Genomic DNA, 27,423 nt, shown 5'->3' on the forward strand with positions numbered 1-27,423 from the left:
AACCTGTTTTGTGAGAGACAATACAATAGTGGACTTGTATAACTCATCAAGCTCAAGCCATTCCTTATCTGGCATAGTTGTAGGCGGATGCCCGCTTAACCTCAAAGGTTTGATTTGTGATTTCTGCACCAACACACCTGCCAAATCTGGCTCTTCCAATAAGAGTAATTCATACCATCAAGCTTAGTAATGTTGAAAATAGCATGATCAGTGGACGAACTCGCCATAATGTAGTGGAAGACTGTAGACAGTTCAAAACTACTTGTTGTTTACTGTAGAAAATGACAAAAAAAATCACCAACATCGAGGAAAAATAGCGAAGAAAGTGGAACCAAAGCTGCTACCCACCAAGTACTAGTGAAAGTACATCATTTCAGAGTGTTTCAGCATGAAAATTTCATGTCAGTCCATACATATATGCTTGCTGTAATAAATTTCAGATTTCAGTAAAAGAGAGCTAACAGTGCCAAAATCGGATCCCAAGGCAATCGGATACTACCAAGACCAAAGCTGGGATCATGCAGGCATAGCATAAGCATATGCGGTCGATAAGCATGAATCCAACATCTAAGTATGTCACACAAACATCTGCCAGTTGAGTAGGCACACCCCCCAGGCAACGGGGCAAAGTGTTCCTACCACTACCAAAACTTGACACAAGTAGGTGTCAGTTCACAAAGATACGGATCCAAAACTGAGACTTAGCTCATAAGTATACAGTGAACCAAGACATATGATGTATCATCCCAAAATGTAAGAAGTCCCAAAGTCTCAAGTGTATGTAACTACTCAATAGCATGTAACGGCTCAATGCATAAAAGTGCCACCTGCTCAATGTCTGATAAGCATTCAAGAATGCTCCCACTGGCACAAAAGTCGTATGTACGAGCTCAGGAGCTCAAGCCAAGGCAAGACATAGTGCCAATGACATAAGTCCAAGACAATACATCAATAGTACATCCCAAACATGTAGGCGGTAGAACATCTGTATGTAGCATCCATAAGCACGTAAGACATCAAGTACATCCCAAGATACAACTCTGGCAAGCCAATAAATAGCTCAAGTAAGCTCCGAGAATCCAAGGTCAATCCAAGACTGAGCTCCAGTAGCAATAGGCTCCAAACGATGTAACTAGCATGTAGTAATGGCATAGGCTAAGCATGTCAAGACCGGTCAGACATAAGCAACATACATGCCATAAGTACATCCAAGATGGAGCATCCAAATGCTTTGCAAAGCGAGCTCAAGCTCAATCAACGATCCCGAATCAAAACCAAGCTCTATGTCGAGCCCCAAGTGTCAATACATCACCATATATGTCCGAAACATAGCCTGAAAAGCATAGGCATAAGTATACATGAGTAAAATGACTTCAGCCCAACTATGTACATCAATGATTTACTATTCAAAATTGAGAATTTCAGCACCAAAATCAGCTCCAAATGGTTGCCAAACAATAGGCATACATTCCCCTAACATTCGGGCATCAAACGGGACCAACCGGACATCAAATAACAATGCCAAACAAGCTGTAGCATCAAATGTCAATGCAACACTGTCATAAACTGCCTGTGGACTGTTATGACAGTCCCAAAATAGTGTTCAATTAGTTCAAATGCTATGCCAACACATCAACCATCAAAACCAAGCATCAAAGCATGTTCATATGCCCGAAATGGAGCCTTTCCAAGTGCCAATGGAGGGGGAGAGCTGCTGTTGTGACTGCCAATGCTGAAGACACATATGGGAGGGCTGTGTATTCTGCCAACTGTAAATGCTGATCCTGGGGCTGCAAAAAATAGTGGCCAAGCTTTGGAGGGGTCCGGTTAATGCCAAGGAAGGCCTCAAACAAGCTCCAGCAAGTTTTGTTCAAAGGCAAGTGAGATATAAAGCAAGGGAGCTTCAATGGTGGCTACCCCAATCTTGTTTACAGCTTGCGAGACTTGAGAACTGAAGTAAACCCTGAAGAAAATGATCAAATACCTCTGATGTAATGCCCTGAAGGTGCCCAACAATGCTGAGAAGGTGCTCAAGAAGCCGAGGAGTGACGAGAGCTCAAAGGAGTCGGATATGGCTGCCGGGAAGGAGACCCAATGCAAGTAGGGAGTCGATGGGATGCTGAGAATGTCACGAACCAAGCTCAAGAGTCAGAAAGCAAAGCTCTGATACCAGTTGAAAGGAAGCGATGGATCGAAGGTTGGACTCGAGAGCTATGGCGGGAAAGCAAGAGCAAGAAAGGAAGAGACTAGAAATGGGAACTCCAACAATCACAATGTGTGACCGGACCTTCATTTATTCAAATTGTCACTAAAAGAATAAAGAATAAACTGACGGTGACGGGTGCCCATCGCCACCTGCAATGTGCAGTGGCGGTGACTGTCAGTGTAGTAATACATGGGCGGCTAGGCAAAGGCACCTTTACCCCCAACAACACTTGGCAGATGCTTCTTTCCCCCTTCATAACTTGTACTACCTGTACCAGATATCCCCGTCACAGTGCTCTGATCACCCCATTAAGTGTTCACTAGGAATATTGGTCTCTAAATGGACTTATGGCCATGTTAAATCATCATAAACACTTAAAGAAAAGCGAGTCATTAATTTATTGACACGAATTTATTAAATAGAGAATGCATAATAAGCAATCAATTTAGTGACATCCCTCTGGTTTCTAAACTGAGCGTCAAATGGGGGATAATTCTTAAACTTAACCAGATACTTTTATAATACCTTACGTGACCTTAGAGTATTGTCTTGATGGTGTAAAATTCTTTCAGGCACAAAGAACTCTTCTTTTTCTTCTATGTCAGGTAAATTTTCATTGATTGGTTCCATTGGAGGTTCTCCAATATAGGGACATAGTAAACTTATATGGAAAGCATTATGAATGTTCCGATGACTTGGTAGATCCAAACAAAAAGTCACATCGTTTATCTTATCTGTGATCTTGAAAGGGTCATAATAGTGATTAGAAAGCTTAACCACTTTACCCTTTTGACCTTTTTGCTTCTTTAAGCGAGCCTTCTCAAAATTAAGAAGAACATGTTGTCCCAAATTAAGATCTAACTTACGACGATACTTACTAGCTTTGCATTTCTGTTTCTCTTGTGTTTTTTGGATAGCAGATTTTACTCAAGTGAGAGCTGTATCAATGTCTCTAATAAACTCATCTACTGTAAATATCTTATCCTTCGTAAGAAGGATGGGTGGTAAATGAGGCTTACCATAGATGATCTCAAAGGGTGCCTTACCAGTATTAGAGTGCACCGTATTATTGTATGCAAACTCTACTAAAGGCAAATACTTTTCCCATTTTCTTTGATTATCAGAGACATATGATTTCAAAAGATCCAAAACAATCGAATTAGTACTTTTACCCTGCCCATCTATTTGAGGATGAAAACTTTAACTTTGTCCCAAGGTTCTCGAAAAGAGCTTTTCAAAAGAGGCTAGTCATGTCGGGATCTCGATCACTTATAATGGACTTAGGCATGCCATGATATTTGAAAATATGAGCAATGAATAGCTTAGCCATATGATCACAGCTTTGATTTTCTTTTGCATAGGTATAAAGTGAGCTTGCTTACTGGATCTATCAATGATAGTCTAGATTGCATCGTTGCCTGCTTGTGTGCGAGGAAGCTCCATGATAAAGTCCATGGCTATACTTTCCCAAGGCTCATTGGGAATAGGTAATGGCTTCAAAAGACTAGGTGGTTTCTGCTTGTCATACTTTAGTTTTTGGCATATCTGGCACTCGCGGACATATCTGTCAATGTCAGCTCTAAGAGTGGGCTAAAAGAAATATATTTCCAATGCTTGAGTAGTGGGTAGAATACCCCTATGTCCAGCATATGGAGATGCATGTGCTTCATCCATTACATTGTGTCGTAATGGTAATGCTATACAAATTGCTTGATGATGATACAAACAACCATCTCGAATTAAGTAAGGTGTAATTGACTGACCTGAGTTAAGTTGATCCTATAAGGTTGAGAAGTCGGAATCAATTGCATACATTTTGGGTAAATCCATGAACTCGTTATGGTAAACAGTTGTGATTACATTCACTCGAGGTCGCCGTGATAGAGCATCTACTACCACATTCTTAGTTCCAGATGTATGAAGGATTTGAAAATGAAACATAGATAAGAAATTTGCCCAGCGCATCTGTTTCTCTGAGAGCTTCTTCTGAGTGAGGAAGTATCTTAGACTTTGGTGATCTGTTTTAATAACAAAATCTACACCAAGTAAGTAGTGTTTCCATACTTGAAGAGCATGTACCACTGCCATAAGCTCTTTCTCATATACCGGAGCATGTAGCTCATGATCCTTGAGGCGTCGGCTCTCAAATGCTACTATATGATGCTCTTGGTTAAGCACAGCTCCAGTGCAATCCCCAAAAGCATCACAATGAACTTCAAAAGGTTTTTGAAGATCCGAAACTATGAAAACTGGTTCTTGAGTCACAAGAAACTTAATCTTTCAAAGGCTTGTAGTTGGCTTGATCTGCAGCGAAAAGGCATTTGCTTCTTAGTAAGGTCATGTAGAGGAGATGCAACATATGCAAAATCTCGTATGAACCTCCCATAGCATGAACATAGACACGATAAACTTTTAAATTCGTGTACAGAAGTAGGTGTAGGCCATTCAATAATGGCTCGAATCTTCTCAGGATCCATTCTCACCAAATTGTGAGAAACAATATGGCCCAAGTAATGAATTTTCAAAAGGAAGAATTCACTCTTCTTAGCATTGACTTATAGTCTATGCTTGCGAAGCTCTTGAAAAACAATAGATAGATATTTTCTATGCTCTTCTTTAGATCGTGAAAATATTAGAATGTCATTAAAGAAGACACTTGTGAACTTTGAGTGAGGTCTAAAAATTCTCTCCATCATTCGATTGAATGTGGCGGGTGCATTAGTCAAACCAAATGGCATGATGTATTGAGGAATCTTCAATTATTAGGGCATTCATGAAGACTATACAAATTCATGTGTAGCATAATTCTTCTTTTATGGCTTGACTTTTTGAGAAGAGTTGGCTATGATTCTACCCTTTTTGTGAGAGCACACAACCCACTGTTATAATTTGACCTTGTTGTGAGAAGATAGGCTGTGATTCGACCTTTTTGAGAAGAGTAGACTATGATTTGACCTTGTTGTGAGAGCACACAACCCACTGCTATAATGGTATAATGAATCTACATACCCAATTTGCATTAAAAACTCGTATAGTCCAAATATTGTACAAAAAGCTGTCTTATGAATATCTTCGGGTGCTATTCGTATTTGGTGATAGCTGCTCTTGAGATCAATGTGACTAAAGATACTAGCCCCTTGCAATTTATCCAAGATATCATCTATCCTTGGGATACGAAAACAATTCTTGATTGTGATCTTGTTCAAAGATCTGTAGTCTATGCACATACAGAAAGAACCATCTTTCTTTTGAACAAGTAAGACTAGAGAGCATTATGGAGAAGAGCTAGGTTGAACTAATCCTTTTTTCAACAATTCGTTTACTTGTTTTAGGATCTCCTCTTGTTGACTTGCACTTACTCGATAAGGCGATTGGTTAGGTGGTGAACTGCCTGGGATAAGATCAATTGTGTGATCTTCCGAGCGCTTAGGAGGTAACTCTCCTGGGAGTGATTCACTAAAACAATCTTCATATTGTTTAACCAAAGCATATCTGGCTTGATCAATTAAAGAGAGGGATTCTTTTCAAGTGTAAAACTTAGAAGCATTAGTTGGTATTGTGTGTTCATTAGAGGCATCAAGTGCCCTTGAATCATTAGCTTCTTTTGACTCTCTCACAAAAATCATGTATGCAGAAATAACTTTCTTCATTTCTTTAGAAATGCTAACATGACTAACCATTGGCACAGGCCAATCTCCAACATCAGCAATGCATGCTATGTTCCGACCCTTGAATTGAAATGCAAGGGTCTTCTTAACAAAATCAGTAATAGGTCTAATCTTGTAATGCCGAGGCATGCCTAAGATAACATCGCAGTTACCAATGGGTGCAAGTAGGAAAGATTCTTGGTCACAGTACTCCCCAATTCTAAGATTCAACTTCCCTTGGATAGGAGTAGAATTTGTTGTAAGTCCTTCAAATGCGGAACCTGATTCAATTGGTGTTCCCAATCGATCCGGTGGAATTTGTATCCTTTCAACAGTATCCATTGACACAAATTTATCTGTGGAACCTAGATCAAAGAGTATCAAAACTCGTTGATTGTTGAGGGTTCCCCAACCCTTTAAGAGTTGTCTTTTCTTCTCATTTGAATGAGTATTAACTTGCACAGCCGGAATAGAATTTGAGAATGGTAGAGGAGGATCTTTAACCACATTTGCTTCCTTCCTTTTATTAGGACAATCAAGCTTCATATGCCCTAACTCACCACAAAGAAAGCACCTTCATTCCTCTTTGTACTTTTGTATCTCAGAGGGTGAGAGATACTTGCACTTCTTCTTGTTACCCTCTAGCTTTGAATATTGATCATGGGTAAAGGTAGGTCTTCTTCGATTAGTCCTGTCTCTTGGTTGATCATAGAGCTGCTCTTGTCTAGCTCTATAAGAACTCATCTCCAACTTTCGAGATGTATCAGGTGTATGCAAACTTTCAGCTATGATGGCAGACTCTATCATGCGAGATAAGGTTTCATGTGGATACGCCTTCATGGTTATGTGTAAATGAGAGAGTAGGCCGGCTTCAAACTTCCTTTTCTTCTCTTCATCGCTGATCTCCATGAAATGAGTAACCTTGAGAAGAGTAGACCAAAACTTGTCCACATAACTAGTGACCTTCTCATGCTCTTTCTGGCCCAACCAATCCCACTCCTTCTTGACATCATTCTCAAAATCAGGAGGCAATAATTGAGCATAAAACTTCTTCTTGAACTTTTCCCAAGTCGTGGATTTCCTTCCCTCCAAAATAAGAATCAACCACCAATTGCCAGCGCTGTCTTTCAAGTGCATGCCTACATGCCTTAGCTTGGACTTTTCTGAGAAATTACCATTAAAAAAAGCAACTTTAAATTGCCTAACAAAGGCTAACACCTTAGCAGGATCTCTCTTACCCGTAAGAGTCAAACTTTATGTCCTTATCCCCAGACTTGAAAGTCTTAGTCTTCTTAAGCTTGCTCCTCTTATGGTCCCTCTTTGTCCGTTTGCAGATTGTACGAGACTTAGAACCAAGAGAGTAGGAACTAGAAGTTGATGAGGAGGAGGAGAAACTTGAGTAATCAGGGGAGTAGCTGGTTGGTAAGGGAGATGACTCCATCCTTATCCGCCTCACTCGAGGTGAGGTCTTTTTACTCTTCTTAACCTGAGAGTCCTTCTCCCTTCTAGGAAGCTTCTCAACAATTGGATGCTTTGCACCTTCACCATCAATTTGTGCAATGGTGTTTCTCCCAGTATCACCACCTTTTGGAGGATTCGGTCCTTCATAAGTAGCTTCTTCCCTTGCCCTTAAGCTGTCAATCAATTGATGTACTTCGGGAATTTCCAACAAGCTACGATACTCTATAAATTGAGCTTGTAATTGCTCACTTGTAGGCACTTCATCAGTTGCCATCTTTACCTTCTTCTTACAAGGATCACCTTTGCTTTGAGAAAAGCAAAGAGACCTACTCTAATACCACTGTTATAAGATCCGAGATACACACTCGACTTTCTTATATACTTAAAATATATATGGCGAATATTATGCTGGCACAAAGGGAGAATAGATGAGAGAAAAGAAAGATGTAGAGAGAGAGAGAGGTAGAGAAATTGGCAACACACTAGGGACTGGAAGATGGGCCAGTCCCCCCTCCTTGTGGAGTTATATTATTGACAAGGAGCAAGCTCCTCCATTACACATAAGCCAATTCTTACTTGTAAATCTTGGAAGCAAGATCACGGTTCCTTGCACAATATACAACCGGCTAACACTTGCACAACTTGGAAGTTGGCACCTTTTGATCCTTCTTGAGTCTTCTTCTCTCCTACACAATATGTGTGGGGCTCTCCTCTTGTCGCTTGATTTCAGCAGAGCTTCCATAGCACTTGCACCTTCTCTTATCCTCTTTGAACTTGATTTCAGTAGAGCTTCTGCAACACTTGCACCTTCTCTTCTCCTCTTAGATGCATGCAAAGTGATGCTTCCTTTACCTCTCTCACACCCAAGGAGAGCCTCCTCTTTTATAGGATTTCAAGAGCTTCTCTTCTTGAAGAGAGACTTGAGTTGATCTTCATGCAAGGTGTGGTTGTTCCAGGACCTACTCTGGAGCACTAATTTCGAGATGTATCTCTATGCGTTATTCGGATGAAAAAACGTCCAACAGAAAAGTTGTAGATCTCGCTATTTTCGATAACCTATGTGGCCCATTTTTAGAGATCGTCTTTCTATCACGATATATTTTAAAAATGGATTTTCCATGTCTTTTTTTTAAAGAATAGCTTCTCAAACTGTACAACTTATGGTCCATGCATCCACCTTAAGGAGAGTTCATTATATTGCCTTGGACCTCAACCTTAAGATTGACTTTCACATCAAAGCTTTTTATGTCTTTTTAGACCTTAGAAAGAGAAAATCACTTCTCTCGTCACTTCCAAAAGATCACATCTCTTGTCTTTCTTAGTGAGAGAATTACCTCTCCTGTCTTTCTTAATGAAAGAAAATACCTTAAACCTTGACTTGTAAGGGAGAGGATGACCCCAAATGGATGCAATGCTCATTACACACAAGTAAACGTTCCCAGGCGTCCCCGAATGCACACACAAATACATATATACAATGCTAATGCACTTCCTCTTCTTAAAACTTAATCCATCTTCATTTATGTGTAACTCCTTGGTTCTTGTGTACACTCTTACACTTGGCAGACACTTCTTTTCCCCTTCATAACTTGTACTGTCTGTACCAGATATCCCCGTTACAATGCTCTGATCAACCCATTAAGTGATGCACTAGGAATATTGGTCTCTAAATGGTCTTATGGCCATGCTAGATCATCATCAACACTTAAAGAAAAGTGAGTCATTAATTTATTGACATGAATTTATTAAATAGAGAATGCATAATAAGCAATCAATTTAGTGACAAGAAGTATATTTGTAATGGTATCTTGTTGATGTGTTCTCTATATGTAATAGAACTATGAATGGTAAGTTCATACATGGGCAATTGGAGAAGGGGACATTACAAACTTTGCTAAGGAAATATAGAAATTAGGTGCGCTTGAAGGAGGAGTAGCTCATATATCATATATAAGGATCACCAGATTGAGTAGCAGTGGTGGAGCGAGCAGATGTATCGAAGATGTCATATCTTCCTCGACTACCTAAAGGTGAATTCCCCTCCAACGAGAAGGCATTATACCAGAAATACTTGAAGAAAAAAATGTGCAAATGATGAGGATCTAGATTCATGGTAAGTAATTCCACATGTATGCTTTAGAATATGTCACACTTTTATGTCTTCTTCAAAGGAGAATGCGGCTAATCGTAGGAAAGAGATACATGTGATGCATTTGTTCTTGTAACTCATTCTTCAATAAGAAGTCAGGGTGAAGCCACAATTTTTAAAATGTTTTGATGATATTGATTGGCTACACTCTAGCCCTACAATGAGGCTACAATGATACTATTTATGGATAATAGCATAAAGAATATGCAATGTAATCCACCTAACTCATTTATATATCCATTTACATTTTAAGAAAATCCCATGGATACCATCCTCTTCAAACACATGCTTTCCTATTTGATTGAGGAAAATCCCTTGAATACCATCTTGTTAAAATACATGCTTCCGTGTTTCACTGAGCTAGTAAGTTTTCACGAGGGAGTCTAGGAGTTTGTTAGAGAATACCCATTTCACCCTCCAACATTTGAGTTGGATTGATATTTAATGTTTGCAATAAATATGTTCATTTACTTTGCATATAGTAGTTTACTAACTTGCAAATGCATTTGTGGATTTAGTATTTTTTTTGTAGTTTTTGTAGTAAGTTCATGCAGTATAATGTGAAATGTATCAATATATTAAAATACTTGATTATTGAAGTTTAGAGTTTAAAATGATTTTTTAAAAAATGAATAATAGCTACAAGTAACGAAGCAATACAGAGCTATATTTTATGGAGATTGTGAAGCAATTTTTTGCAAGGGTTTATTGTAAATGTATGCATAACTTTAATCTATATGTAAGCCTAATCAAATGAGAGAGAGAGAGAGAGAGAGAGAGAGAGAGAGAGAGAGAGAGAGAGAGAGAGAGAGAGAGAGAGAGAGAGAGAGAGAGAGAGAGAGAGAGAGAGAGAGAGAGAGAGAGAGTAGTGTGCAAGTATAATTGGGTGTGTCTATAGTTTGCTCGTGTGTGCATAACTAAAGTACTAATACATCAAGATGTGATTATAAAATATGAGAAAAAAAGGGAGAGAGGGAGGATGTGAATGTAAATGTAGTGTGATATCTCATATGTATGCATAATTGACCTATTAACATTGTGATAATATTATTAAAGATAAGCACATAAGCTTAATCTAGTGATGTAAATAGGTTAAGGAGAGAGAACTACTAATTCATTTTGAGAGAGAGAGAGAGAGAGAGAGAGAGAGAGAGAGAGAGGTTATTTAGAAGGAGGAGAGGGAGATAGATGTCGTGGATCCCCAACATATGTGTGTATGCGTGATATATATATATATGGTTTTTGGGGGAGTGATATGTCGATGGTTAGTCCCTAACACATGAGAGAGAGAAGGAGGTTATTTAAAAGAAGGAGAGGGAGATGGATGCCATGGATCCCCAACGTATGTGTGTATGTGTGATATATATATATATATATATATATATATATATATATATATATATATATATATATATATATATGTATATATAGGGGAGTGATATGTCAATGGTTAGTCCCCAACACATGAGAGAGAGAGAGAGAGAGAGAGAGAGAGAGAGAGAGAGAGAGAGAGAGAGAGAGAGAGAGAGAGAGAGAGAGGAATCAATTGTGGTTCTGATGAGGAGAGTAATATGTGGTGATGTAGTGGTGGTGCTAGTGGTGGTAATGTTATTAAGGGGAGTGAGATGTCAGTGGTTGGTCCCAAACATATGAGGAGAGAGAGGAGAATTGGTTGTGGCTCTAATGAGGTGGAGAGTAAGATGTGGTGGTGCTAGTGGTGGTGGTGGTGGTGGTGGTGGTGGAGGTGGCAATGGCAATGAAGGAGCAACGTTGGTGCTTGATATATGCACAAAAGAAAAAGAGGAACAAGTGGACTATGTGGAATATATATATATATATATATATATAGAGGGGAGTGATATGTCAATGGTTAGTCCCCAACACATGAGAGAGAGAGAGAGAGAAAGAGAGAGAGAGAGGAATGTGTAAGTGCAAGTGTATTTGTTTTTGCTCATGTGTGCATGATAGAAGTACTAATACGTCATGATGTAATTATAACATATATGGAAATAATTGAGAGAGGGGAGATGTGAATGTATACGAAGTGTGATATCGCTTGTGTATGTGTAATTCAACCACTAACGTTTTGATAATATGATATAAAATAATCACATAAGTTTAATGTAGTGATGTAAAGCAATTAATGAGAGAGAAGTACTAAAGTATTGAGAGAGAGAGAGAGAGAGAGAGAGAGAGAGAGAGAGAGAGAGAGAGTGTGTGTGTGTGTGTGTTATTGAGGGGGAGGAGGAGAGGGAGATGCATGTTGTGGGTCTCCAAGATATGTGAGAGAGAGAGAGAGAGAGAGAGAGAGAGAGAGAGAGAGAGAGAGAGAGAGAGAGAGAGATGTTATTGAGGAGAATGAGATGTCGGTGGTTGGTCTCCAACATATGGAGAGAGAGAGGAATTAATTGTGGTTCTGATGAGGAAGAGAGTAAGATGTGGTGATGTAGTGGCGGTGCTAGTGGCGGTAATGTTATTAAGGGGAGTGAGATGTCGGTGGTTGGTCCCCAACATATGAGGAGAGAGAGGAGAATTGGTTGTGGCTCTAATGAGGTGGAGGAGAGTAAGATGTGGTGGTGCTAGTGGTGGTGGTGGTGGTGGTGGTGGTGGAGGTGGCAATGGCAATGAAGGAGCAACATTGGTGCTTGATATATGCACAAAAGAAAAAGAGGAACAAGTGGACTATGTGGAATAAAACTCGAGGTTGCCAGAAACAGCTTGCTCAAAAACCTCGCTTCTCCCATGTACTTGATATGAAAAAAAAGTAGAGGGATTATAATATTCCTCATAATCTTTTTGAATATCATGTTCAAACTTATCAAATGGGAGCGACATTTTCTCTATTGGCCATACTTTTGGTTGTTTAGATATAAGAGGTTGAGCTGGATGATAGTTTGGATGTTAAAGTGAAAGTTAAGTCAATGTTACAAACTAAAGCTAGGAACTTCCTTGAAAATTACCTAAAATAAGTAATGGTTTCTATCTTAGAATGTGATTGGTTCATAGAACTAGCCAAGAGGATTGTTTGTGCTTATAGTTCATATACATTTAAATAAGGAAGTTATGTGGATGCACTAAAGCTGAAGGATTATCAAAATAGAAAAATTGGCAAGTTGTAGTTTGAAGTCGAGAAAAGTTCAATAGAGGACCATACATGTTTATTTGTTAGTCTTTTTGAAAACAAAAGATATTAAAATAGATCTTGCAAGACATGATGTTAAGTTGTGGGTTAATTAGTTGCTATTTGGGATACGTAGAGGTAGTTGTAGTTGGAAGACCTGAATTTTGACTCACAAAAGTAGATTTTTAAAAATGTGCAATATTCAATTTTAGTTTTTGAACATCTAATAAGAAATGGTGCAATGTTTGATTATTTTCGTTTTGCTTTCAGAGTGTTCTATCTATTTATGCATGCTCAATGATGACCTAGTACATAAGGTCACTCACATGGACACACACACACACACACACACGGATGCACACACTGTGTGTGTGTGTGTGTGTGTGTGAGTAGTTGGCTATGGTGGACGCAAGAAGGGATGAAGAGGGAAACAATAACTCTCAAGTTATTGCACATAAGCATAAGCTGTCTATTTAATTTTATATGTCATAAACATGGATCTTCGTTTGGGGTGGGGTTTTGAATCCTTTTATTCCTCTCTTGCCCACTTACAATGTATGTTTGTAGAATGTCCCCTCAATTGTTTACAATGTATATGTGGGTTACTCTATTGTATATAGGCCCATTGGACATTTTATTTTTACTTTCAAGTTAATACAATCTGCATGGGAGTAAACTTGCCTCTTAGATTTCTTCATTGTTTACACAATACTCAATTCTTTGAAATAGTATTTTGATTTTCTCATTATTTGTGAAATATTCAATTTTAGTTTTTGAACATCTTATAAGGAATAGTGCAATGTTTGATAACTTTAATTTTGCATTCGAAATGTTCTATCTATTTGTGCACAATCAATGTTTGAACTAGTATATAAGGTTGCTCACACACACACACACACACACACACACATCCCCCCCCCCCCCTCTCTCTCTCTCTCTCTCTCTCTCTCGTTGGCTATGGTGGAAGCAAGAAGGGACGAAGAAGGAAGCAACAACTTTGAAGTTTGCACACATGAGGACAATTTATCTATTTAATTTTATATGTCATAAACATGGATCTTGTTTTTGGGTGGGGATTTTGAATCCTTTTATTCCTCTCTTGTCCACTTACAATGCATGTTTGCATCTTGTGCCATGAGATTTTACAATGTATATGTGGGTTATTTTAGTATATATTGGCATACTGGACATTTTATTTATACTTGCATGTTAATACAATTTGCATGGGAGTAAACTTGCCTCTTGGATTGTTCGATAGGCATTCTTCTTGTAGTGCAGGTATTATGAAAAGAAACTCCAAAATGTTGTGGACCAATTATGGGACTAAAAGCTAACTAGAAATGTGATTTGAAGAGTTATTCTGTCCTTAAGTATTATGAAAAGTTATTTATTGATTTTTTTGCTTCTCTCAATCTCTTTTTTATAGTTCAAATTCCAGCTATCACATATACTTAGTAATTATTATTATTTGGAATTGCTATAATGGCAACTTCTGAAAATTGTGCTTTTCATTTGGTAGCTTCCTTTACACTTTTGGACTTAAACAAGTACTATTTTTAAAAATTTCTATACAACAAATCTTAAGCTCAACTAACAATTCCACCATTGTATCCAATAGATAAGCCGTTTAGTAGAGAGTGGGTGATGCTTTCACTAAATATGCAAGTAATAGTAAAAAGTGATTTTTAAAAGTCACACATACATATGTGCATGCACACATTTGGATTTCTCATGATTTTTCCTACTTGTGTGTGCCTTTGTGGATTGGCAACACACATTGGGCCTCATATCCTTACTAGAATCTCTGATTATTTATGTGCGTCTCCACAGATATACTAGCAACACACATGCTGGCTTGCATCTTCACCACAATCACTAATTGTTGGTTGTAGACTACCTTTGGAGCATATGGCTTTGGGCTTGGAGGCCCATCTCTTTTGAGCATGTTACAGAGATTGTATCTAGCTTTGGCAACCTAAATTTGATTGGACGCTTTTGGAAAAGAAGATGTAGATTGAGGATCATGTCATACCAAATGCAACAAGATATCCAAATTTTGCAACATGAGATTGCACTAATTGTTATGGTAGAGACAATGGGGATTGGAGCTACAATCATACAAATGTGGCAAAGTTATCTATTTTTTGTTGCTATGGGGGTCATCATTGCCATGGTTAATGGTACCTAGGCCCATTATTTGTGGTTTGCTGGTTTCTTCAGTTTTATTGCTTTGTTTCTTATTCCATGATTGGGTAATATATCCATCCTAGCTTGCAATCTCACCTGCAACAACACGTCCCATAAAACGATCTATATGATACCGAATTCTCTATGGCCTAAATTCCTTTGCTCAACAACTTTGAAGCACCTTCCTCTATTCTAAGAGTGGTGCATCGAAGGTATTATGGTTGAGTCAATGCGGCAAGCATGAATCTTGTAACAAAAAGTCTTATATTGCAATGGATGTTAAGATATATATTTTGCTTGTATTGCTACAACTTTCTTGTAACATGCACTTAAACAACCATAAGGGAAGGGAAGAGTGATTTTGTCCAAATGTTAGTTGAGAAATCAAGGAAAACACCATGCTACCATGTTCTTATGTATAGATAGGATAGGGAAAAGGATCTAATTGTAATAATTTGATATTATAGATATCAAAGAGCATCCTATCACACATCCCATTACCTTAGCTTGAAAGCCAAATGAACAATAAACCTTAATTGAAATGAGAACCCCTGCTTGTGACCCTTAAGGAGTTTAAGCAAGCTATAATGTGTACTTATATGAATACATTGTGTGAATACAAGTGTCTGCTACCCAACCAAGCGATGAACCCAATATATTTCCTCTTTGACAATTCTACAAATCATTGTACACGCCTTTATATTGAGGTATGTTTGCTCTTCATAAAGAGTTTTATGAATTTGGTGCAAGAATTACTCATCCATACTGGTGCATAGATTGAGCATAGAGATTTCTTTGTGAGAGAAATATTGCCCTTGGTTTGAATATTGCCACTTGCATGAATTAGAGAAGTGAGAAATGCTAACCAAGTAGACAACTTCAATCCCACTTGCACCCACCAAATTAGAGAAGTGAGAAATGCTAACCAAGTAGACAACTTCAATCCCACTTGCACCCACCAAATCCAAAATATTAGGAGAATCCCACAAAATATTCTCACCCACAGAGAGAGAGAGAGAGAGAGAGAGAGAGAGAGAGAGAGAGAGAGAGAGAAGAAGAAGGATGATGATGATGAGATAATATAAACATAGAGAGAGGGAATATAACATTTATGAGAGAGAGAGAGAGAGAGAGAGAGAGAGAGAAGAAGAAGGATGATGATGATGAGATAATATAAACATAGAGAAAGGGAATATAAAATTTATGAGAGAGAGAGAGAGAGAGAGAGAGAGAGAGAGAGAGAGAGAGAGAATACAAAAACTAGAAATAGAGGAGGAAAAGAGGGGAGAGAAAGGAGAAATGGATTATTGAGTGAAGTTGTCATGTTCGCTTATCACTTCGAAGTTGCCACGAAGCAATCTATGTCAGTGTAGACTATATAATGTTAATTGCATTACATATATTTAGTAGATTTTAGTTAACTTAAGGCCTTAAAATATATGATATCATTTTTGGTAGTTTTTAAATGCAATGCCATTTCAAACTCTACTTGTATGAAGCACTGCAAGGGTATTTAGAAAACTTAGGGTAAATTTTTAAAGCTTGAAGAAGAAAGACAAATCCCTTAGTAGCAAGGAGTTGTTCTCGTGGCCAAGATTCTTTAAACCTTGCCAATGGGGTCACGGCCCAGTGGTTTGAGTGTGGGATGCGTGAGTTCAAAACATTGGGGAAGTAGTTTCCCTTCCCCAATGGGATACATCGTTACGAGTCTAAAATTCTTGCGATCCAACGCTTTGCGCCTATGCCTACGCCTGGGACCCCAGGCGGACCCATTGGGCCATATCACTAGTGCAATGCTACGCACAGCCTAGATATCGTAGATTCCCGCTTTAGACTACACAGGTTAACACAATGTCATTCATGAAAGGTTGATGGTAAGCTCAGTGCTGTTTCATCAGCAGGGGCTGCTGCCATAGCTGCCACTACGGACATTTTAGGAGATATAGAAAGTGGAGCAGTCATGGCTTTGTCTTCTCGCCTTCATCTTCCTTACTCTTACGCCAGGTCTAGCTTTGCGTCTGTCTCCTCCAGGTCTCTCAAACTCACAAAATCCATGTCCCGCTTAAAATGTTTCTGTTCTAGTAAGCCGCACGAACATCTTCTGCATGTTTCTCTCTCGGAGCCCAGCCGGTCACTATTCTTTCTTACACATCCTCGCATTCGGTTGGGATTTCGATTAGAAAGCCGTCGGGGGTTTCTTCACAGTACCTTAGCTTCTTTGAGAGGAAAACAAGACGACGAAGAAGGTCTCATTGGACTACTGGATGATGGAAGCATTGATAACAACGGCAGCATAAGCAGGCCTCAAGATACAAGAATAGAACCAGTAGAGCTCCACAAGGAAGTAGCAGAATCGTACCTATCTTATGCCGTTTCAGTATTAATTGGCAGGGCCTTACCCGACATTCGAGATGGCTTGAAGCCTGTACACCGCAGGATACTGTAAGTAGCACTTCACAATAAAAACCATATTTGTCTCTTATTTCGGTGCTAAGACCATGCGAGCTACAGAGTGAATCGCTCTTTGCTTTGAATGGCAAATGAAGGCTTTGAGTGGCAAATGAAGGCTATTTTACATTATTACAAGCTTGTGTCTTCTTGTGTCAAAGAAGAGGAGATTGTTTAATTGTGGCATGAAGGCTGGGACCAGCATAATTGCTTCCTTTTGCTGCCTTCCCGTAGCTGATTTTCCTGCATAAAGTTTTATCGGTTGTACTTGTCAAGCTCCAATAAAGGTCACTTGATATTGATGTGTTGCCAAGTTGCTTCTTACTGTTTCATTTGGAGATCAAGAATTTGAACATGCATCCTCGCTTGTAGAGATACTTTGCGTAATGAAAGGATGGTGAAGGTCTTTGGTTGGAAGTGGTTCCTTCTCTTGCTTTTACTTGACTTTGATGCACAAAATATATTCAACTTAAAAGTATTCACTTTGATGCAGATGCTTTGTCTTGTTTCTTCTTACTTTTTTGCTTCCTATCTCTAGATTTTGAAGATTGCTCACAATTTGAAGACACCATTTAGTACCATAGTTGCCTTTACAGCCAGCTTGATTCGATGTTTAACTGTTCATGAATGTAGGAGTCAATGGTTTATCATTCGTATTCTTAGCTGTTAGCTCTGTAGTAGCAAGTTCCATGTGGGAGATGATCGCCCCATTGGCATCATTTTTATAGTTAACAACGTGTGCCCAATGTGGCTACAGATTTAATGCAGCCAAAGTTTGAACACACATGCTACATCAGTTCAGCTAGATTTCAAAGCCTTACTTTGTGACCAGATTCTCACCAGCTAATAGAGTAAGGAAAAAGAGGTGGGCCGCGGGATAGAATGAAAGCAGAGATGGCAGTGATGCATAGATAACAGTTGCCTTAGGCTTGCTGTATGCATCCATAATGGAAATCGGGAAAAGAGGGTAGGACAGACACATGCACAAGGGGTATCTTAATAGCCAATTGTGGACTGGCAGCCACAGAAGATGGAATAGGGATAGAATGGAATGGTATAATGATGGGGGAGTTCAGTCATGTTCCAATCTACGATTCACTTCATGATTGCTGCATCGATCTCGGGGGTCTAAATGACAATTCTCACAGTTACAGCTTTGTGAACAGTGGTCTTCTCCGACTTGGTCATCACTTTGTTTGTCCTTGTGATCCTGATCCACATGGTCCCCCTAGTTGTGCTGGTTTGCCATAATTGTCCTTCAAGAAAACCTGCAAAAAATACAAGAAAAGATGTTGCAAATGGGGAAAGCAATTGGGAAGATGATAACTTTGGCCTGTTTGAGGTCCATTTGATTGGTATGCGGCAAGGATGATGATGCCAGCACTGAAATATGGGGAGTAAGATCTGATCACTGTTGCCCAAGGGGGACTGGCTTGCAAAATGCAGGTTTGACAGGTGGCTGGAGGTGGGAATGCAATTGTTGAAACACACACACAAAAAGATGTGCGTGTGTGTACATGCACAAAAGGGGCAAATATACACAGTAGAAATGCGAATAGTTAGAAATTTGGCTCAGTGGGGCTGCTTGCCTTCACATTTGACTTTGCACAATGGCTTATTTTAGGAACTTGTTTGAGAATGCCAAAGAGTACATGATAGATGCCCTCCATTAAAAGAGACATATATCAGAAACTGGCAGCCAGGTCTTCGGCAACCTTGGGTCATGGTATTGTCTTCATGAGCAAAACTAGAACCTTGGCATGTGAAAGATATGTATGTATGGTTATCCCTCGACAGCTGGTGTAAGGTGCCAAGGCATGACATAGTTTAGAGGTAGACTGAGGCACGTTGCTCGTATAGACTGAGGCATTAGTGAGGCATTTACTTCTCACCGTTTGGAAAAATTAGCGCCCTGTCTTGATTGCAGTAAAGCAGCCTGGCATGATAGGAATTTCGTAAAGACTTTAATTAAGGATGAAATTATGAAGGAGGTAATAGGAGTTGGCAACTTGGGGTATGTCAAAGCCATCGACAGTCGGCTATGGCTTGAGAGTCGAGACACATGGTAGAAATGCCAATAGACAGAACAATATCTATGTTCTCTCTTTTTTTTTTCTCGTAAAAGGTAATTGTATTAATTACGAAAAAAAGGTACAAGATTACATGATTACATGATTACAAGAGGCACGAGGGCCCTAGGCCAACGTGCGGGAAATCCCCGTCCTAATGCACTAAAAAGGTTACACCAATCATGGCAACGACCCAGAGGCAATTGCCATATGCCAGGGATGCAAATCCTCCCGAGGGAGCAAGTCGGAGTGCTGGATGAGATCTAACTGCCAATGCAAGAGCCCTTTAAGCCTGGCAATATGTCTCGGTACATTAGAGGCCAAATCAAAGAGAAAAGCATTGCGCATGGTCTATATGTGCCAGCATCCCCAGTATCTGAAAAAGTGAAATAAGATCTTCATATGTAACTGTGGCGGTGTGGGGTACTTTGGGCGCACAAAAACCCAATCGAAAGGAGTTAGTGAGGACCCCACCACTGCGCGCCAGATTTGCGACAAGAGTGACCAGATATTCTTGGCGAGTGGGCAAGAAAGAAAACGATGTCGGGCCGATTCCGCAGTAGTGGTGCAGAAGAAACAATTGCCATTCGAGATTCGACGCTTGGAAAGGGCCGAGGCAAGAGGAAGACCACCAATCATTACCCGGCAAAGAAAGACCTTGCATTTGAAAGATGCCTTATTCAGCCAGCCCTCCATTAGTGTTGCCTGCCACCATGACAGCGATTTCTGCAGTCCCCAAACAGTATTAGCTTTCACACCCAGCCATTGGTGATCTTGAATGAGAAGATGATACACCTGATTAGTAGAGGCCTTTTCCAGACTCAACCGGCCTGCAAGGTCCCAGTCCTGCCAAGGACGATCCACAGCCAAGGCAGGAAAGGGTTGTCTACCCTGAAGCTCGGACAAAAGCTTTCCCCATAAACCACGGTATCCGCGCGGGATCCTGAAAAGTCTCCTAGCAGTCCGAAACGATGCAAGGACATTGCGAGTGGCAAGGGTAGCATCCGCAATCGAAGTCACACCTAAACGGGCCATGCGGTTGAATCTCGGTCTGAGCTGATGTTTGTCTTCCCATGAAAGTAATCTCGATACTGCCAACAATTCCAGCTGAAAGGAGTTAGTCTGCAAGCGGTCCCCCACTGGATGCCAATGGGCCTTTTGGAGCACCGCTTTCCAAGAGCGGACCAAGTGCAGTAACAAAGAGGAAGAGGGATTGGAAAATCGAGAGTCAGCATTAAGGACATGCCACCAGGAGGCCCGAAGTCGTGTGTTACCATGGCGTAGCCCGCTGTCCTCAAGAAAATAACGGGCTATGATGGTCCACGGGTAATGATCCACACACATGGCACGAAAAAGAGACCAACGAAGAGCCAGCATATGAGTTTCTGCATCCAAAATCGCTCCACCACCCATGCGTTTCGGGGTACATGTATGTGACCATGAAATCCACGAAATGTCTGCCTGCAGTGAATCCTTCTTCCATAGCATGAAACGAATGGGATGAGTGAGAGCCTTCAAAGTAGTAGGCATCCACGGCAGCAATGGCAGGAAATACGTTAGCATTGGTAGCATAATTGTTTGAGCCACTTTGAGGCGGACATGGAATGGCCACGCTTGCGACTTCCAATACATAAACTTCGCCACCAGTGTTTGTGAAATCCACTCCAGATCTATGTTCTCTCTCTCTCTCTCTCTCTCTCTCTCTCTCAGTAAATATGCAATATATATGCCAATAGACAAAACAATATCTACCCTAGGAGTGATCACACTATGAATATATGCTAGGGAGTAGTCGGAGAGTGATGTCCACTAGAGACGGATCCTGAGGTATGTAACCACCAATTGTAGCTGAGATGATGCTGAAAATGATAGGGCAGCAGGGTGAAAACCAAAATGCAGCAATCTTTGACTGGAGCTGGTAAATGCAGCAATCTTTGACTGGAGCTGGTAAATGCAGCAATGTACTGCCTGAAAAACAGTGCAGCTGGTCACACAGCAGTATACAGCTGGGAGAGTGATGTTGGATGCTGGGAAGCCTGCAAAAACACAAAATGTAGGCCTGATTTGATTGCTTGATGTGTTGGAAGCAGTCGCTAGGGGCTGAAGATGGGCTGAATGCTGTTGCTAGGCAGCAGAACAGCAAATGCAGCAGCTGGCGCACCTCCTATGGACTGGGTGGCAATAGGTAGCAGGTTGCTAGGGGCTGGAGAGGGCGTAGTAGCAATCCGTTGAGGGCTGGACAGGCACTTGGTGGAGTAGACTGATGGCTGAAATGAACAAGATGGTAAGTGATTGAGCACACCATCTATTTAGAGATGAGGAACCATCCAAATTGGGATAGATTGCTTATGGGACACAAAAACTCTTTTTAGCATTAAAGTTTGAGTCTTGGGGTTGTTTAAATGAGCTAATATGAGCTAATAAAGGTTTGATGGGAAATGCTCTTTTTTTATTTTAACACCTCCTCTCAAGCCCAAAATTGAAACTAGAAAAGGGATTGCAAGCATAGCTCATCCCGTGTTTACCTTGAGATGTCCCACCCCAAAGTAAATAGGGTATCAGTCAATGGGTGCACGTTGGCTATCCAAGGACCTACCAACACTATAGAGGTGATGGTTATCTTATATCAGGAGTTTGAAGGGCCACCCCAAAGAAGCGAAGGCTTTGGACGAAGGGTGCTCATTGATCGCCTATTAGAACCTGCAAAGGCAAGTTTTTTTCCGCTTTTTGAAGTCATTGTGCCTTGGGGGGAAATGAGAGGGATGGTTGGCTTACAAATGGCAAAACAAATAGTATGTACTCAGCCATCTGCAAGGGTGTCGATGATGAAAGAATGATGGAGGATATGGAGGTATGTAAACGCCCGAACAACGTAGTATACTTAACAATTATGATATTCGCTTGTTTTTGAGATTTAATATAAAAAAGAATGAACACTTAAAGCTGAAAATGAAAATTACTCACAAAATTACAGCCATGAAAATGTAAAAGTAATGGAGACAAGATTGAGAGTTGAAGATGGGAAACCCCCCCCCGAAGGAATATATTTCTGCTCAACCCAAGTCCCTTAGGGAAGAGCTCAGTTACAATCAATCTGAGAATGAGGAGAAGCAATTCTCACTCTCACAAGATCATGCAAAGATGTACAAACACATGCATTATCTATTATGCAATGATAAGAACTGATTTCGTTACAGTATGAGAGAAGAAAGAGGGGAAATCATCCTTTCTCCATCGTTGATCAGCAGTACATGGATAGGGCTTGCTTCTTGTTACTAAAATGGAAGAAAGAGCTTGAGAAGGAAGTACTGTAATGAATTTACAGGCTTGCTATTCTGTAAAACAGCAGTGATTTGAATGAAGAAAAATGAGCTCTTATTTATAGGAGAGGGAAGAGCTAGTACAAAAGGGGAAAGTGGAGTAGCACAAGACAAGTGTCCAGCCACATGTCATGAGATGTGACAAGTGGTGGGACTCTTGGAAACTTGTGTGAGAAGTGTTTTGACACTTGTATCTTCTCTATGGCCTTCCTTTTTGGGTTGAATACTGACAAGAATGGAAACAACCAAATTTAGTAAGCACAGTCAGAGTTCAGATTTTACTATTTTTTAGAATGACATCCCTATTTTTTAGGACTAGTATTTTTAGGCTAATTCGAGGCTCCTAAAATTTAGGGACCTTCTAAAATTTAGGGATCCCCCCAATATTTGTCATATGAAAGCTTTTTCCGTGTACATCGCAAAAATGGTATCAGAATCTTCATGTGACTTTCCTATGCAAAGAAATGTGCATTTCAAGCTTTCAGCCCACACATGCACATTGTACAAGCATTTCATGATCATGCCATCTTGTTGATTGTAACTATCTGTTCTGGCGGATCTAGCCCACACTTCAAGGCATCAATCCTTTCTGTGTGCGAGTCTAACCTTGATATGTGTGAGTTCTGGACACAGGCGCCTAATCGGGCCATATAGGTGGAAGTGTGAACTATCTTTTCTCTAACCCACCGCATGGGTCCACCATAACCTGTGACCACTCATCAGTGGCCAGCTCCAATGCACTTTTCTTTATATCTAATTAGTGCAAAGGAAACAAATTTAATAAATCATTATATAGACAAATTAATGAAAAAGAATACAAATTCTGTTTCTATAGAGTTGTGATAGCCCTCTGGCTTTTATTCAGCTATCCTCAGTTGAAAAGCTTCTTGATATGGCTGAAGAATGTTTGGGTAATCCTTCATGAACAATTCATCTACCCATTGTGCATCTGTTGTGGGTAGATTCTTGAATTTTAGTAAGAATTTTCGTGTCACAAGGCCACCTCGTGGTTCGATCCTTGTGAAACAAAATCTGTTCAGGTTCCAAGAGTTGCTCTGTTTCTTCAACTTCTGGGGGATCTTCTGTAATGGGTCCCTTTGGTTCTGGTCCTATGTAAGGTTTTAGCAAACTTACATGAAAAGCATTGTGTATTTTCCAATGAGCAGGAAGCTTAAGTCGATAAGAAACTTCATTTATTTTCTTAATCACTTTGAAGGGTCCAAAGTATCTACTGGAGAGCTTTGGAAAAGATGAATTTTGAGCGGAACCTTGTTTGAGCTTGCTTTTATTAAACTTTAGCAAGACATATTGACCTTTTTCAAAAGCCAAAGGTCTTCTTCGTTTATCTGCTTGCTTCTTTTGTCGCTCTTGGGCAACTTTGATAGTGGCTCGAACTTGATCCATTGCTGTTTTTAAATTTGAAGCAAACTCATCAGCCGCAAAAATCTTATCTTTAGTGCGAATAATTGGAGGAGGAATCACTTTACCCTGTACTATTTCATTTGGAGCTTTTCCTATGGATGAGTGCATTGTATTGTTATAAGCAAACTCCAGTAATGGAAGATATTTCTCCCATTGTGACTTATGTTCACTAACATAAGCTTTCAACATATCCAAAAGAGAGATTCATCACCTCTGTTTAGCCGTTAGTTTGAGGATGAAAAGCTGAGGAGAACTTTAAAGTGGTTCCCAAATTCTCAAATAAAGCACGCCAAAAGTTACTTGTGAATTTGGAGTCTCTATCTGAAATGATCTCAGAAGGCATACCATGTAATCTGAAGATATGTTGAATGAAAAGTCTTGCAGTTTGTGCGGATTTTAATGTTTTATGATATGGAATAAAATGTGATTGCTTGTTGAATCGATCAATTATGACCCAAATCATATCATGACCTTGAGGTGTTCTTGGAATACCTGAGATGAAATCCATTGTGATAGATTCCCATGGATCTTTGGGCACTGGAAGAGGTTGCAACAATCCTGGAGTCTTCTGCCTATCATACTTGGATTTTTGGCATACTAGACAAGCCTCAATAAAGTTATGTGTATCTCTTCGTAATGTTGGCCAATAAAAGTAGTGCTCAATTGCACTTAGAGTGGCTGCCCTCCCTCTATGCCCTGCATAAGGGGGTTCATGACTTTCTTTAAGCACCTTTTGTTGAACAGGAAGAGTGACACAAAGGCGATTGTTCATGAGAACGTAACCGTCTTTCATGGAATAATCTGGATGAGAACCTCCTTGCTGTAAATTTGACCAAATTGTTGCAAAATTAGTATCTTCATCATAAGTATTCTTCATCGTTTGAAAATCTTCATGATGAGCCACTGTAATAGTTGCAATGCGAGGCACTCTAGAAAGTGCATCAGCAACTACATTTTGTTTCCCTGGAGTGTACATAATTTGAAAATGAAACATAGACAAGAAATTTTCCCATCTTGCATGTTTCTCCTGCAAATGCTTTTGAGTCTTGAAATACTTCAAGCTCTGATGATCAGTTTTAATAAGGAATTCATTGCCTAAAAGATAATGTTTCCATATCTTCAAAGCATGAACCACTGCTAAGAGCTCCTTTTCATAAATGTCATACCTTTTCTCCACATCATTTAGACGGCGGCTTTCAAAGGCTACGCCATGGCCTTCTTGATTTAGCACTGCACCAATACAATCACCGCAAGCATCTGCTTCCAACACAAATGGTTTTACCAAATCTGGAATGATAAGAACAGGTCCAGAAGTAAGAGTTGTTTTCAGCCTTGTGAAGGCTGCCTTCTCTTTTTCCTTCCATTGGAAAGAGGTCTTCTTCTTTGTAAGGTCATGAAGTGGAGAAGCCATATGTGCAAAATGCTTGATGAAGCGGCGATAATAAGAGCGTAAGTCAAGAAACGATCGCACCTCATGTACATCATAAAGATGAGGCCATTCTTGGATTATCTTGATCTTTTCAGGAACCATCTGAATCCCTTCAGAAGAGATGACATGCCCAAGGTAATTTATTTTATGCATGAAAAATTCACTCTTTTTACCATTTACCAAGAGTTGATTTTGTTGAAGGAACTGTAGAACAATCTCCAAGTGCTGATGATGCTCCTCTTCATTCTTGCTAAAGACAAGAATATCATCAAAGAAAGTACCGACATATTGTTGATGCTCTCTAAAGATGTGCTCCATCATTCGATTAAAGGTGGCTGGTGCATTGGTTAATCCGAAAGGAACCACCAAGAATTCATAAAGACCGTATGAAGTGCGGAAAGCAGTTTTGTGTACATCTTGTGGTATTACCCTAATTTGATGATAACCACTCTTTAGATCAATGCGGCTGAAAACCTTTGAGCCTCCTAGACGATCCAAAATGTCATCAATTCTGGGAATAGGAAACTGATTCTTCACAGTGATTTTGTTGAGGGCTCAATAATCAATGCACATCCTGAATGTGCCATCTTTCTTTTGAACAAGAAGAACCGGTGAACAAAATTGTGAGCTACTTGGCCTAATTAGCCCACGGTTGAGTAGGTCTTCGGCTTGGTTTCTGATTTCTTCTTGTTGAGGACGGCTCACACGGTATGGTGCTATATTAGGAGGAGAACTGCCCGGAATAATATCAATATGATGGTCTTCTGGCCTTTCTGGGGGAAGCTGATAAGGAAGATCTTTCGAAAAACAATCTTTATACTTTTCCAAGAGCTGAAGTCGCTCTTGGTTTTCAGCATTCATATTATCTTTTACATCAGTGACATAAAGCAAACAACATTGAACACAATCTTTAATTGCTCTAGAGACTTGCATATGGCTTATCATAGGTATGGTGTCTCCAGAAACTCCAGCTTGGATCTTGTACTTCTTGCCTTTGTTGGTGAGTTCTACCTTCTTTTTCTGAGAGAAGATGGTTGAATCTACTCTATGATTCCAGGGCATGCCAAGAATCACATCGCAACCATCAAGGTCTCCGATACAGAAGGTATCTTCGTCACTGTAGCCTTGAATTTGAAACTTGAGCTTGCCAATGTAGGGTGTCACAGTCTTCACTGTGTCACTTTCATCGGCATTTAAATCTTGGCGAACTTCTGCCGGAGTGTCCATCTCTTCATTCTTTAATCCAAGCTCTTTAGCTAATTGCAAGGAAATGACATTTTCATTCGCCCCAAGATCTATCAAGAATAGTGCTTGCTTACCTTGCAATTGTCCCCAAGCTTTTAATAATTTGCGCATCGTTGGAGTGTGAGTTGTGTTTGCAACTACATCACTGATAGCATTGATTTTCACTGGCGACTTAGGCTTGTTGTCAGAAACCTTGCTTTGTCCTTTGTTTGGACATTGCTTCGCTATGTGGCCTGTTTGTCCACATTTAAAGCACTTCCCTTCTTTCATGAAGCGCTGCTTTTCTTCTTCGGAAAGTTGCTTTGCTTGTGGATATAGATTGGAGCAAAATTGAGGAGCATTAGGAGGTGCATAGGGCTTCATCTTCTTTTGATTTAATGGCTGCTTTTGCCGCTGTTTTTGTCCTTCATTTGGGGCTGAATACTCCTCATCATCAGCTACTCTCTTCTTATCATTCTTTTGGAATGATTTGTTGCCATTGTGCTCTATTTCCCATGTCTCAGCATGGTCAATGAGTTCCTTGAGACTAGAACAATGATAATGATTAAGAGCAGTACGAAGTTTAAAATGCAAACCTCCTTGAAACTTCCTAAGCTTTTCCGAACTGCTGATCTTCTTGAAATGTTGGACCTTCAAAAGTAGCTCCCAAAATCTCTTGGTATAGTCATCGGTGACTCATTTTTCCTTTGCCAAAGCCGATCCCATTCCATTTTTACATC

General features: G+C 39.9%; 1 protein-coding gene across 2 annotated transcripts in view; it reads left to right on the top strand.

Annotated features, from left to right (window-relative positions):
- The first annotated feature begins 16,451 nt into the window (after window positions 1–16,451).
- The window catches only part of GYRA (DNA GYRASE A), a 178,224-nt gene continuing 167,252 nt past the window's right edge, over window positions 16,452–27,423 (top strand). Inside the window, exon 1 of one of the 2 annotated variants that reach the window (XM_087683667.1) lies at window positions 16,452–17,213. In XM_087683667.1, coding sequence (XP_087539793.1) covers window positions 16,732–17,213 — 482 coding nt within the window. In that variant the 5' untranslated portion in view covers window positions 16,452–16,731. The remainder of the gene's footprint in view (window positions 17,214–27,423) is intronic. The other variant, XM_087683669.1, reaches the window with a different exon arrangement.

The sequence above is a fragment of the Lygodium microphyllum genome, chromosome 8 (assembly GCF_053477565.2).
Source record: "Lygodium microphyllum isolate KBCC chromosome 8, Lygodium_microphyllum_v1.1.10, whole genome shotgun sequence".
Taxonomy (NCBI): domain Eukaryota; kingdom Viridiplantae; phylum Streptophyta; class Polypodiopsida; order Schizaeales; family Lygodiaceae; genus Lygodium; species Lygodium microphyllum.